This window comes from Prunus mume, linkage group LG6, assembly GCF_029339155.1.
Source record: "Prunus mume cultivar Tortuosa linkage group LG6, ASM2933915v1, whole genome shotgun sequence".
NCBI classification, from domain to species: domain Eukaryota; kingdom Viridiplantae; phylum Streptophyta; class Magnoliopsida; order Rosales; family Rosaceae; genus Prunus; species Prunus mume.
In genome coordinates this window covers 13,926,161-13,939,969 of record NC_142703.1, presented here as the reverse complement: position 1 = coordinate 13,939,969, position 13,809 = coordinate 13,926,161, and the positions used below count along the sequence as shown (strand labels likewise).

The 13,809-nt window shown below is 37.5% G+C and overlaps 3 protein-coding genes and 2 pseudogenes across 3 annotated transcripts; all 5 read right to left on the bottom strand.

Moving 5' to 3' along the window:
* Positions 1-244: 244 nt before the first annotated feature.
* LOC103335055 (non-functional pseudokinase ZED1-like) lies at positions 245-2,086 on the bottom strand. Its single transcript, XM_008238047.3, has 2 exons — positions 1,774-2,086; positions 245-1,388 (listed from the first exon to the last, which is right to left on the bottom strand). Exons 1-2 carry the CDS (start codon positions 1,788-1,790, stop codon positions 359-361), a joined length of 1,047 nt encoding a protein of 348 aa, XP_008236269.2. The 5' UTR covers positions 1,791-2,086; the 3' UTR covers positions 245-358.
* A 379-nt stretch (positions 2,087-2,465) lies between these two features.
* Positions 2,466-4,350, bottom strand: LOC148916185 (non-functional pseudokinase ZED1-like). The gene is made up of 2 exons (XM_089053832.1): positions 4,211-4,350; positions 2,466-3,856 (listed from the first exon to the last, which is right to left on the bottom strand). Exons 1-2 carry the CDS (start codon positions 4,225-4,227, stop codon positions 2,782-2,784), a joined length of 1,092 nt encoding a protein of 363 aa, XP_088909958.1. The 5' UTR covers positions 4,228-4,350; the 3' UTR covers positions 2,466-2,781.
* Positions 4,351-4,368: 18 nt separating this feature from the next.
* On the bottom strand, positions 4,369-5,345 carry LOC148916184 (non-functional pseudokinase ZED1 pseudogene; annotated as a pseudogene).
* Positions 5,346-5,856: 511 nt separating this feature from the next.
* Positions 5,857-9,084, bottom strand: LOC148916183 (serine/threonine-protein kinase ZRK1 pseudogene; annotated as a pseudogene).
* On the bottom strand, positions 8,604-9,104 carry LOC148916182 (non-functional pseudokinase ZRK2-like). The gene has a single exon (XM_089055068.1). It carries the CDS (start codon positions 9,102-9,104, stop codon positions 8,604-8,606), a length of 501 nt encoding a protein of 166 aa, XP_088911194.1.
* Between the last annotated feature and the right edge of the window lie 4,705 nt (positions 9,105-13,809).

Below are 13,809 nucleotides of genomic sequence, written 5' to 3'. Positions count from 1 at the left end.
TTCCTTACAAAACAACATGTGGATACTTATTAAAATAAAAATACAAACGTGTAATGTAACGCAACAAATCCCAATTTCCTAAACAAAATTAAACCTTTCATAGTTCCAAATTCAACGCAATCCAATTCCAATGAGTCCAAATAGCATGAAACATTTGAATAGTTCGTTTTACTGGTAGTATTAAATTCATTTTGAACTTGACATGAAACTCAAACGGATCTAATCAGAGGGTAGTTGCTTGCTTGTTGAAATCCACATAATTAAGTATTTATAATCAGATAATTTGATTACATAAGGATAATTATTGTTCTAATACAGAGAGCTTAGCATCGACTCTTTTAACAGGTGAAAGACTGAACTAAGGCAAGATAGACTTGTCAATTCGTACAAGCTCTTTGGCCACATCAATCATATCTGGCCTTGCTTCCGTTTCCTCTTGGATGCACAACAATGCCAGTGCTAGGAAATCCTGCAGTTGCTGTTGTGCTTGCTCATCTCCCCCGACTTCCTCAAGGATTTTAGGGTCTGCAATTGTCTCTATTTGAATCTGTCCATCAGAAACATTAAGTTTTGGATCTCTAGTAAGGTATTCCCACACATTTCCTGCATCATTCCAATATGCAGCTTGTCGTCGCATCAAGAATATAAGTAAAATCACACCAAAGCAATAAACATCAGTTTTTTCGGAAATTTGACAAGACTTTACGTAAGTAGGGTCCAGGTACCCCATTCTCCCTGTTGCGAAATCTTCTTGAACATACAATTGGTCAGGAGGAATGGTTAGGGACAATGAAAAGTCGAAGAGTTTGGGAACGTAGTCATCGTCCAATAAAATGCAGTGGGATGTTATACGCCTATGAATGATGGGCCTTGGAAAGGCAGTATGTAGGTATGTGAGTGCACTAGCAAGCTGCTTTGCAATACGCAGTCTAGTTTTCCATGGTAATAAGTCATTATCCGCTACTAAACTTCCATCAAAGTTGAGACCTCCTTTTCCTGCATTTTCAAACACCAAAGCTGGTCTATCGAACTCTAAGCAGCAGCCTAATAATTTCAAGGAATTCTTATGGGAGCTCATCTGCATTGATATGATAATATCACGAATAGCCCTGTCAGTGTCGACCCAATCTCTGTACTTCTTAATGATAACTGTTCGGTCATCTAGAATACCCCTGTACAGCTCTGCGAAGGGTGATCTATCTATAATGCAAGAAGGATAGTTGTTGGCAGCTCCGATGATCTCAGCAGCAGAGTAACAACGAATAGGATGAGATTTTCCATCACAAGAAGCAATTAGATCCTCTAGTAAGATGCTTCCATTATTCAAGAATGATCTCTTTCTTTTCTCCTTTTCCTCCTTTCGCTTTACACATGGAATGATTGAGAACCTGATATATATGTAGACGCACACAAGAGCGCACACAACGCACACATAAATGAATAAGAAATGGATGAAATGAAAATAAATAATCTATCCCAATTCTCAAGAAACGACATAGCATTAGCACTCACACTTTGCTTTCATTTTGTTCTTTAGAACTTTACATGAAATCCAAACAGTTCAAATCTCAGCTTTCATATATTTCTTAATAATACTCAGTTTTATGGATGGAAGAAACAAAAATACTTGTCCTGCCGCTTTCGTCATATTCATGGATTACTTTGATTTACAACAGAATTTTGGGCTTCAGCCGCATGAAAATTTTGACTTACCAAAAAAACCTTGAAGGAAAGGAAAGCTAAATATTTTTTAGACTTAAAAAAAAAACTTACGAGGCTTTGGATGCCATTGTTTACACTTGAAATTTCTGTGTTTAGCACACAGGCTCCTTAGAACTGGACTCGGATTGCCCCAAAGTAAACAGTAATTTGTTGATATCTCCTTCCCTGTATGCTGCAGATTTCGTGCTCAAGCACCAGTTTAGCTCGTGAGTTTCAGCTTCTCTGAGAATTCTGTAACAGTTTCCAAGTTTATTGATGAGCTTTGCGGGGCCAATGCCTTGTCATGATTGGTAGGAATAACATGCAGTGGGACCTAAAAACCCATCGTTTTAAATTTATTTTAGAAAGATATATACTAAGACGCCATGAGAGCCCAACTGAAGGGTAGACCTGTTGACTTGACTTGACTCCACTTGATTCTTTTTAGATTTATAACGCGTTCGGTGGAGTTGGAATTTCCCAAACAATCACCTTTTGAGTTGAAAGAAAAATTGTAATATCAAGAAAACCTCAAAAGGCCCATTATTAAAACCACTTCCACCCGCGAGCTCAGCCAGGCAAAAGGGCCCCTAAGCTTCCAAAATTGGCTCCAATGGTCGATTCCTGTTCCGGCAACATATGAGGTTCACCAAGCCCAAGCAGGGTCCAAGGCAAAATCAGTCTAAGCTTCTGCTCATGGGAGATGACGTCAGCCTGACATCAGTGAATGATTTTTTTTTTTGAAAAATTACCAAAAAAATTCATTTGAGAAAGAGTGTAGTTTTGAAGTTTATTGCTATGGTTAAGTCAACGATGCCATTGCCATCGAATGATCAATGTCCAGTGGGGCCGACCAAAGCAATTTACATGAAATTACTATTTTCCCTTTTCATTATCAGACACAGAAACACACAATTATTCAATAACTTACAAAGAAAAAAACAAGAAATACCAAAAATATGCACAACAGAGCCCCACACAACCAACAGCTTCGGCTGAATAAACAGAGCAAAACGAGAAGGTGCATGGCAAATAAGTTGTCCCATGTCGACTTGACTTTGCATAGTTAATTAGAGAGAATTACTTGGAAATGATAGACTTCTCAATTCTCAGGAGTTCTTTCGCCACATCCATCATATCTGGCCTTACTTCACTTTCTTCTTGGGTGCATAACAATGCCAGTGCTAGGAAATCATGCAAGTGCCGTCGTGCTTGCTCATCTCCCCCTACCTCCTCTAAGATTTTAGGGTCCGCAATTGTTTGAATCTGCCCAATATCTGAAGCTTTCACATATGCAATAATTGATTGGTATTCTCCTGCCTCATATGCATCCACAGCCTTTTGTCCCGTTAAGAATACAAGTAAATGCACACCAAAACTATAAACATCAGTTTTTTCTGAAATGTAACCAGACATAATGTAGGAAGGATCAAGGAAACCAACTGTCCCTTTCACGTCATCATCAGCATGTGATTTCATAGGAGGAATGGTTATGGAGAGTTCGAAGTTAGAGAGTTTCGGAGTATAGTCATGGTCCAAGAAAATAGAACTGGGTTTTAGATCCCTATGAATTATGGGTCTGGGAAAGGCGGTATGTAAATATGTGATTGCACTAGCAAGTTGAATTGCAATGCGCAGTCTAGTTTTCCATGGTAATGAGGATTGGTTTTCAGTAGTCGTTAAACCTCCTTGATCGTTGAGAACTCCTTCTATTGCATATTCATGCACCAAAGCTGGTATAGGGATCTCTAAGCAGCAGCCCAAGAGTTTCAAAACATTCTTATGGTTGCTCATCTGCATCGATATGATAATGTCACGGATGGCCATGGACCTAGCTTCATCCCCAGTCCCCATGAACTTCTTAATGATGATTGATCGGCCGTCTAGGAAACCCCTGAACATTTTGTAACCACCATAAACATGTATAGAATGATGAAATAATTTATACTCCGGTGCTGAATAATCTTGTATAATGCGAGAAGGATCGAAGTTGTTGGTTGCCCTGATGACCTCAGCAGCAGAGTAACACCGAATAGGATTAGCTTTGCCATCACAAGAAGCAATGAGATCCTCTAGTAAGATGCTTCCATTATCCAAGAATGATCTCTCTCTTTCCTTCTTGTTATTGCTCAAACATGGAACCAATGGGAAGAACCTGATACAAATATATATACATATAGGAAAAACACAAAAAAGATGAATTAAATTATTATAATGATGAAAATGATTTGTCCACTGGCATAACACCTTCCAGATATTACCCCATTTCCTTTCATTTTTGCTTTTGAATTTGACATGACAGTCTACGAGATCAAATCTACGGATTTATTTCCTCACAAATGAACTTAAAGCTTCAGCCTTCATAAATTTTTTGATCTAGCCTTCATTAATTTGATTAGTTTCACTAATATCAAGTATTAGAAGCAAGAATGAAAATAATTATAGGAATATCTCAAATTAGTTCTAAATCAAAATAATCCATATATAAGGATAAGAAATCAGAACTTACAAGGTTTTGGATGGCATTCTTCACTTTTGCTGTGTACCACCAAGTCCCCTCAGAATCGGAATCAGATTGCTCAAAATAAATTGCAATTTGTTGATTCCTCCGCCTATATCCAGTGCAGATCTCATGTGCAAGCAGCTGTTTATTTCTTGAGAGAGAGATCAAATGCAGTGGGATGTTATACGCCTATGAATGATGGGCCTTGGAAAGGGAGTATGTAGGTATGTAAGTGCACTAGCAAGCTGCTTTGCAATACGCAGTCTAGTTTTCCATGGTAATAATTCATTATCCGCTACTAAACTTCCATCAAAGTTGAGACCTCCTTTTCCTGCATTTTCAAACACCAAAGCTGGCATCTCGAACTCTAAGCAGCAGCCTAATAATTTCAAGGAATTCTTATGGGTGCTCATCTGCATTGATATGATAATATCATGAATAGCCCTGTCAGTGTCGACCCAATCTCTGTACTTCTTAATGATAACTGTTCGGTCATCTAGAATACCCCTGTACAAGTCTGCGAAGGGTGATCTATCTATAATGCAAGAAGGATAGTTGTTGGCAGCTCCGATGATCTCAGCAGCAGAGTAACAACGAATAGGATGAGATTTTCCATCACAAGAAGCAATTAGATCCTCTAGTAAGATGCTTCCATTCTTCAAGAATGATCTCTTTCTTTTCTCCTTTTCCTCCTTTTCCTCCTTTCGCTTTACACATGGAATGATTGAGAACCTGATATATATGTAGACGCACACAAGAGCGCACACAACGCACACATAAATGAATAAGAAATGGATGAAATGAAAATAAATAATCTATCCCAATTCTCAAGAAAAGACATAGCATTAGCACTCACACTTTGCTTTCATTTTGTTCTTTAGAACTTTACATGAAATCCAAACAGTTCAAATCTCAGCTTTCATATATTTCTTAATAATACTCAGTTTTATGGATGGAAGAAACAAAAATACTTGTCCTGCCGCTTTCGTCATATTCATGGATTACTTTGATTTTCAACAGAATTTTGGGCTTCAGTTCAGCCGCACGAAAATTTTGACTTACCAAAAAAACCTTGAAGGAAAGGAAAGCTATATATTTTTTAGACTTGGAAAAAAAAAACTTACGAGGCTTTGGATGCCATTATCAGACACAGCGAAAAACACAATTAGTCAATAAGTTACAAAGAAAGAAACAAGAAGAACTTGCCTTGAAATTGCTGGAGCACAAAAAATATGGACAACACAGCCCCACACAAACGACAGCTTTGGCTGAATAAACAGAGCAAACCCCTCTCCACTGCCTTCCTCATTTCCCCAACTGCCTTCACATCAACCATATCTGCCCCCACTCCTTCCAATGGATATGTTACAAATGATAAAGAACAATTTCAAATTCGCTGATATCTCCTCCCTGTCTACTGTAGATTTCGTGTTCAAGCACCAGTTTAGCTCGTTAGTCTCAGTTTCTTTGAGGACACTTTCGAAGTTCATTACGAAGATGGCAGGAATAACATGCACTGTGAACCAAAAAAACCACCTTTCATTTATTTATTAGTTTAATCAAATCGGGAAGGTGCATGGCAAATAAGTTGTCCCATGTCGACTTGACTTTGCATAGTTAATTAGAGAGAATTACTTGGAAATGATAGACTTCTAAATTCTCAGGAGTTCTTTCGCCACATCCATCATATCTGACCTTACTTCACTTTCTTCTTGGGTGCATAACAATGCCAGTGCTAGGAAATCATGCAAGTGCCGTCGTGCTTGCTCATCTCCCCCTACCTCCCCTAAGATTTTAGGGTCCGCAATTGTTTGAATCTGCCCAATATCTGAAGCTTTCACATATGCAATAATTGATTGGTATTCTCCTGCCTCATATGCATCCACAGCCTTTTGTCCCGTTAAAAATACAAGTAAATGCACACCAAAACTATAAACATCACTTTGTTCTGAAATGTAACCAGACTTCATGTAGGAAGGATCAAGGAAACCAAATGTCCCTTTCACGTCATCATCAGCATGTGATTTCATAGGAGGAATGGTTATGGAGAGTTCGAAGTTAGAGAGTTTCGGAGCATAGTCATGGTCCAAGAAAATAGAACTGGGTTTTAGATCCCTATGAATTATGGGTCTGGGAAAGGCGGTATGTAAATATGTGATTGCACTAGCAAGTTGAATTGCAATGCGCAGTCTAGTTTTCCATGGTAATGAGGATTGGTTTTCAGTAGTCGTTAAACCTCCTTGATCGTTGAGAACTCCTTCTATTGCATATTCATGCACCAAAGCTGGTATAGGGATCTCTAAGCAGCAGCCCAAGAGTTTCAAAACATTCTTATGGTTGCTCATCTGCATCGATATGATAATGTCACGGATGGCCATGGACCTAGCTTCATCCCCAGTCCCCATGAACTTCTTAATGATGATTGATCGGCCATCTAGGAAACCCCTGAACATTGTGTAACCACCATAAACATGTATAGAATCCTGAAATTTATATCATAGGATTTATTAGATTTGAAAAGATACATTAGTAAAAAAAATCCTCCTACAGTCGCATGCCTATACTATTTCTTTCTTCAAAAAATTAAGAAAAAAAGACCCTCCTAGTTGCATTAGTTTATACTTTATAGATATAAATTTGTTATAGCCGCATGGCTATACGAATAAAATACATACGTGTTTTATTCGTTAAAATTTTGGCAAATTACAGCTTAAAAATTCGGACACTATATATTGTTTCTATATAATTTATTTAAAAATTTTAACACATATTATTTGTATTCAATAATTTGTGAGAAGTATGTGTATAATACATGAATTTTATGTGTATTATTGAAAAGTTTATAAAAAAAATGTGTATTATACATGAAAAATACGTGCCATTAGCCGCTCGGCTATACTACTTCGTTTCAAAAATTAGGAAAATTATACTATTTCTTTTTCAAAAAAGAAAGAAAATATGAGTATAGCCGTACGGCTATACTATTTCTTTATTAAAACTGAGTGTAGCCAGTTAAAACCGAGTATAGCCACCCGGATAAAATAAGAAAAAATCGAGTCTAGCCGTTCGGCTATAATATTTCTAATAAAAAACTAGGAAAAACCGGGTATAGCGCACGGCTATACTATTTTTTTATTATAATAAAAATAGGAAAAATCGAGTATAGCCGCACGGCTATAATATTTCTTTATAAATAAATAAATAACTAATTATAGCCCTACGGCTATACTATTTCTTTTGTTTTGTTTTGTTTTTTTTTTAAAATGGAAAAACGAGTAGAGAGGGGTAGCTATACTATTTCTTTTAAAAAATTAGGGAAAGAATATAGCCGACCGGCTATATTATTTCTTTTTTAAAACATTAGTACAAAAATCCTCGTATAGCCGCTATACTATTTCTTTCTTTAAAAAATTAAGAATAAAAGACCCTCCTATAAAATATTTATATATAATTTATTTAAATTGTTTAATCTATATTATTTGTATTCAATAATATGTGAGAATTATGTGTATAATACCTGAATTTTGTATGTATTATTAAAAAGTTTATAAAAAATAAGTATATTATACATTATTTCTTTTCTGAAATTAGGAAAAACAAAGTTTAGCAGCACAACTATACTATTTCTTTTTAAAAAGAAAAAACTCATATACTATTTCTTTCAAAAAATTAGGAAAAACTAAGTATAGCTCCACTGTCATATTGCTTAGGTATAGGGAACTCTAAGCAACAAACCAAGAGTTTCAAAACATTCTTTCGCTTGCTCATTTGCATTGAACTGACAATGGCACGAATTTCATACAGCCAAAGTCTCGTTCCCCTGAATTTCTTAACGACAATTGATCGATCCTCTAAGAAACCCCTGAACATTTGGTAGCTTCCACAATCATGTATGATGCAGGAAAATCCAAGTCGTTGGTTGTATTTATGAGCTCTACACTAGAAAAAGTACGAATGGGATTGAATTTGCCATCACAGGAAGCAACCGCATGCTCTCTCAAACATGGAACCATGACAGCCTGATACATGATTTATATACATACAGGTCAAACACAAGAACAAAGAACGAAAATAATACATCCCATAAATGTTGAAGGAGCATGTATGAACACCCTCCATATAACTTGAATAGCTCATTTTCGTTTTAGTTGTATTAAATTCATTTTAACTTCACATCAAACTCCAACAGATCTAATCAGAGGGTGGTCCTTGCTGTTTGAAAGCCACATAAACTTCAAGTGTTGTAATCGTCACATATCAGATAATTTAACTATAAAATGATAATTATTGACATTCTTCTAATACAGAGAGCTCAGAATCAACCCTTCAACAGGTGAAAGACTGAGCTTGCCAGACTACAAACTGCTACATTGTCGCACAGGTCACTTAATTAAGGTAGCTAGCAAGGCAAGATGGAGTTCTCAATTCGTACGAGTTCTTTGGCCACATCAATCATATCGGGCCTTGCTTCACTTTGGGTTTGGATGCAGGACAATGCAAGTTCTAGGAAATCCTGCAATTGCTGTTGTGCTTGGTCATCTCCCCCTATATTCTCAAGGATTTTAGGGTCCACAATTGTCTCAATTTGAATCCGGACATCAGAAAGATGAAGTTTCAGATCTGCAGTAATAGGTTCAAATTTTCCAGCCTGATTTTTAAAAGCTGCTCTTCGCGTCAAGAATACAAGTAGAAGAACACCAAAGCTATAAACATCACTTTTAGCCGTAATGTAACCAGTCGCCATATAGTTTGGGTCGGCGTACCCATATGTCCCTTTCACGCTATCTTCAACATGGGATTGCTTAGGAGGAATGGTTATGGATAATGAAAAGTTGGAGAGTTTGGGAACATAGTCATCATCCAACAAAATGCAAGTGGATCTTAGAGCAACTCCACCCATTTGCCCTTAGAGCAACTCAGTGCATGGGCCAGCCAGGGAAAGGTAGCTAGAGGGAGCCGAGGCAGCTCAGGGGGCCCTAGCCCGGTTTGGCGGTGGGTCCCACGAGCCCGGCGAAGCCCAAGGGCAATTCTTGCGGTGAAGCCGAGATTGGATAGCGTCATCGCTGGCGTCCGCGCCGACGCCGCGGTAAGTCAAATTTTTTACGTTGGCGCGTGAATTACGCGCCAATTGAGTTCATCTTGTTGGCGTCGGCGTGGCGCCAACAACGTCAACTCGACACCAGCGGGCTTGTGCCACGTGGCGCAGCGAGGACTCTCGGATGGATTTTTCAGATCCGACGGTCCTCTTTTTAGCTAAAAATTGCAAAAAAAATCGAAAAAATTCTGAAATTTTTTTAAAAAAATACCCAAAAATTCTGTATTTTTTCTCTATAAATACCTAACCATTTTATTTACTTTCCACACTAAAATCTTCATACAATTTCTTCTCCATCCCATATTTTTTACTCTTTACTCACATTATTCACTTTCCACACAAATTCTTCATACAAACTTTTCTCCTTCCAATTTTTTTGTTTATCTCCACTCACATTTTTCACTTCCACACCAATTCTCCATACAAACTCTTCTCCTTCCAATATTTTTTACTCTCTTTCTACTACTTTCCATTTGTATAAAAAAAACGAATGGCATCTTCTATTGAAGTCGGAGGCTCGTGGTCAACGAATGAAGATATTGCGTTGTGTCAATCTTGGGTGAACATTAGTCATGACCCTATCACGGGTAATGAGATGAAGTTTCATCACATGTGGAGCAAAATTCATGGAGAATTTTGTCAAAGATCGGGTTCTATTCGGACCGAAATGACGTTGTCTAGTAGATGGAAACTTCTTAATAAAGAGTTAGGGAAATGGAGAAATGCCTTGACAAAAGCAAAGGCGAACATTCAAAGCGGTCAAAATTTGACCGATGAGGTAAAATATTTATAATTGCCATTTTAATCAATTCAATGTCACTTTTTTTTTTATTGCATACTCTATTTGTTTGTCTTGCATAATTTTTTTTTTCTTCGTGCACCTTTAATTTGTCTATATTTTCTTGCATAATCAACTTTAATTTGCATTTCAAAATAGTTTATATTTTCTTGCATAATAATTTTTGTTTCTTGCACTTCCAATTATTTATTTTTATAGACGGATTTAGAAGATAGAGATGACACGTGGCACAATTTGAGAGGATGAAAATCTTATCTAAAATCTGAGATTATAATTTTTTAAAAATATCTGAAAATGTTATCTGACATTTGACACGTGGCACAATTGTAGAGGGTGAAAATCTAATCTGAAATCTGAGATTATAATTTTTTAAAATATCTGAAAATGTTATCTGACATTTGACACGTGGCACAATTGTAGAGGGTGAAAATCTTATCTGAAATATGAGATTATAATTTTTTAAAAATATCTGAAAATGTTATCTGACATTTGACACGTGGCACAATTTTAGAAGGAATTTTCTTGGAATAATTTTTATTAAAATCTAAAATACCGAAAATTAACTACGAAACTTTAAATGCCGTTTTGGAAGGCCAAACGACCTCAAAATGCCAAAATCCATCATACATCATAGTAAAAACTGTGAGTTTGACTCGTGGCATCGTTCCCTTTTCGAAATGGTATTTTGTGTCCTAATCGGAGCTCGGACGACAAATCTGCAAATTCCCACTACGTCCTTTTTCTAGCTCAACCGCGATAAAATCTGCCATTTGTTCTACATCAGACGTGGCACAATTTTAGAGGGTGAAAATTTTATCCGAAAATTTAAATACAAAAGATTATCAAAATTAATGGTTTAAACTATAAAAAAATAGAAAATAAAGTACAATGAATAGTAATTGCCTTAGACTTGCCCTAGACTTTGTCCTTGTGGGTGGAACCACAAATGCAAAGGCTGACACTATTCACGTGAATAGTGGCAGCCCTTGCCTTAGACTTAGCCCTTGTGGGTGGAGATGCTCTTAGCCATGGCAAGGGAGGAGCTAGGGCAGCTACTATTCACGTGAATAGTGGTTGCCCTTGCAAATCAATTTTGTGTTTCCACCCGTTGCCCTTACTAAGGGCAGTTACTATTATTTTTTTGTTTTATTCACAATTTTTTTTACCTCAATAATCAAATTGAATAATATTTTCGGATAAGATTTACGGGTTCCTACGTGTCAAGACTATTCATAATCGGATAAAATTTCGGGATAAGATTTTTTGGTTCAAATTTCGGATGAATTTCAAAATTCAAATTTCAGATAAATTTTTGGGTTCAAATTTCGAATGAATTTCAAAATTCAAATTTCGGATGAATTTCAAAAATCAAATTTCAGATAAATTTGGGTTCAAATTTCGGATGAATTTCAAAATTCAAATAAGATTTTCATCCAATCAAATCAAGCCACGTGACATCTCTATCTTGCCAAATTTTTCTATAAAACCAGAGGCTCACCTCATACCTCTCACACCACATCTTTCAATATTTTCATTTTTAGAGTTTAGAATTCATACTCCATTCATTCTCAATAGAAGAATATAGGAGATGCTTGGAGAGGCAAGAGAGAAAAGAAAGGAGAGAAACCGTAGAGCCGATGAAATCAATGAGTTGCAGAGACAAGTCGATGAACAAGTTCTCATAGCAGTGGCAATAGAAGAGGAAGAGAACCAAGGTCGCCACCGTGGTTCGAAGTCGGCCGTCGCCGGAATGTGGACAGACATAGGCATTCTCGGGGTAAGAATCTTTTGGAAGATTATTTTATCCCAACTGCTTTGTACTCTGATGTTGATTTTCGAAGGCGATTTAGAATGCAACCCCATTTGTTCAATAAAGTCATGCATGATATTTGCAATTATGATGCATACTTTGTTCAAAAGTGTGATGCTACTGGGGTTTTGGGCCTTCTTCCGGAGCAAAAGCTTACAATGTTATACGAATGTTGGCGTATGGAGCATCTGCTGATCAGGTGGATGAGGTTGCCCGAATGGGGAAGTCCACTACGTTGGAGGCTTTGGTAAGATTTTGTGATGCAGTTGAAAATCTGTACACTAGGGACTACCTGCGTAGACCTACTTCGAGGACCTCCAACGGCTTCTACAAAAAGCGAAGCTCGAGGATTTCGGGAATGATTGGTAGCATCGATTGCATGCATTGGCAATGGAAGAATTGCCAAACTGCACTGGCAAGGTGATTACGAAATAGAAAAGACACAAAAGTATCATCCTGGAAGTCGTTGCTGGCCGACACATGGGTTTGGCATTCATTCTTGAGTTGCCGGAGCCCAAAATGACCTCAACGTCTTGGGTCAATCTGCGGTCTTCAACGATGTTTTGAGCGGCCAAGGCCCCAATATTACCCATCAAGTCAACAATACAGTCTACGACGGGGTATTATCTAGCTGACGGTATCTACCCAAGGTGGACCACATTTGTCAAATCCATTCCGAATCCTCGATCCCATAAGCAAAAATTATTTGCTACTTATTAAGAAGGATACAGGAAAGATGTCGAAAGGTGTTTTGGCATCCTTCAAGCTCGATGGTTGATTGTTCGAGGTGCGGCCCGTATGTTTGATGAAGAGATCCTCCGAAGCATTATGATGACTTGCATCATCCTCCATAATATGATTGTGGAGGATGAGTACGATTATGATGCTAGAGAGGTGTATGAACCGGATCCAATAAACACGGCCTTGACCCGAATTTATGAAAGGCCCATGGGGCCAAATGGAGAACCGTTTGAGCCGGAACCGTTGGTGAGGGACGATCGTATGATGACCCGGATGATAGATCGATATACAGAGATGCAATCTTCGTATATTCATGAAAGCCGTCAACTTGACTTGATAGAGCATATATGGACGGTGAAAGGGAATGAAGATGAATGATGGAGCATAGATGCTTTGGTTATGTTTTATTTACTTATGTTTTGGTTGTGTTGTTTACTATTGCTTATGGTTTGGTTGTGTTGTTTTATTTATTTATTATTGTGCCTTGTTTGTAGTTTTTGTTTTAATTTTAATTATGTTTTGTTTGATGTATGGAATATGTTGAATAAAATTGTCTTTTATTGAATGCTTTGTTTATTAAATAAAGAAATCCAATACAAGTCATTAAGAATTACTACTACGAAAATAAAATACATGAAGTACACCAAAACAAGAAAAATAAAAATACATAAAAGGTATGCCAACTAATTTAATGGTTTTGATCATTTAACCAATCCGTGTTGCTAGGCCCATCATCCTGGAAAAGTCTTCTTCTCATAACATACATTCGTTCTAGTTTCCAATATTGTTTTGTATCAGGGGACATATGGCTTGTATCCATCGCCATAGTTTCCCGATCCGTCTTCTCCATATCTTTTTTGCGCAAATACTCCTTTTCTCGTGCACACTCGGCTTGAATTGCCACCTCCATATCTTGGCGTTTCTGCTCCATTTCAATTCTTATGGCGCTTTGCCTTGCAATTTCCTCCAAAAACTTTGAATTATGATTGCTTGAATTACCCGCTTTCTTTGCCTTCGCAGCCTTTCGGCCAATGGGCCTCGGTTCCTTTTGGATGGGTGAGTTTTCACTCATAGGGGAATCGAGAGGTGAATCCGATGTCGTTGCATCACGGAGAGGCGTCTCGTTTAACACAATGTTGGGACCCGTGGGAATAATTATG

Excerpts from the sequence above, each read along its gene's own strand:
- LOC148916182 (XM_089055068.1), bottom strand. The coding sequence starts at position 9,104 with ATGGGTGGAGTTGCTCTAAGATCCACTTGCATTTTGTTGGATGATGAC.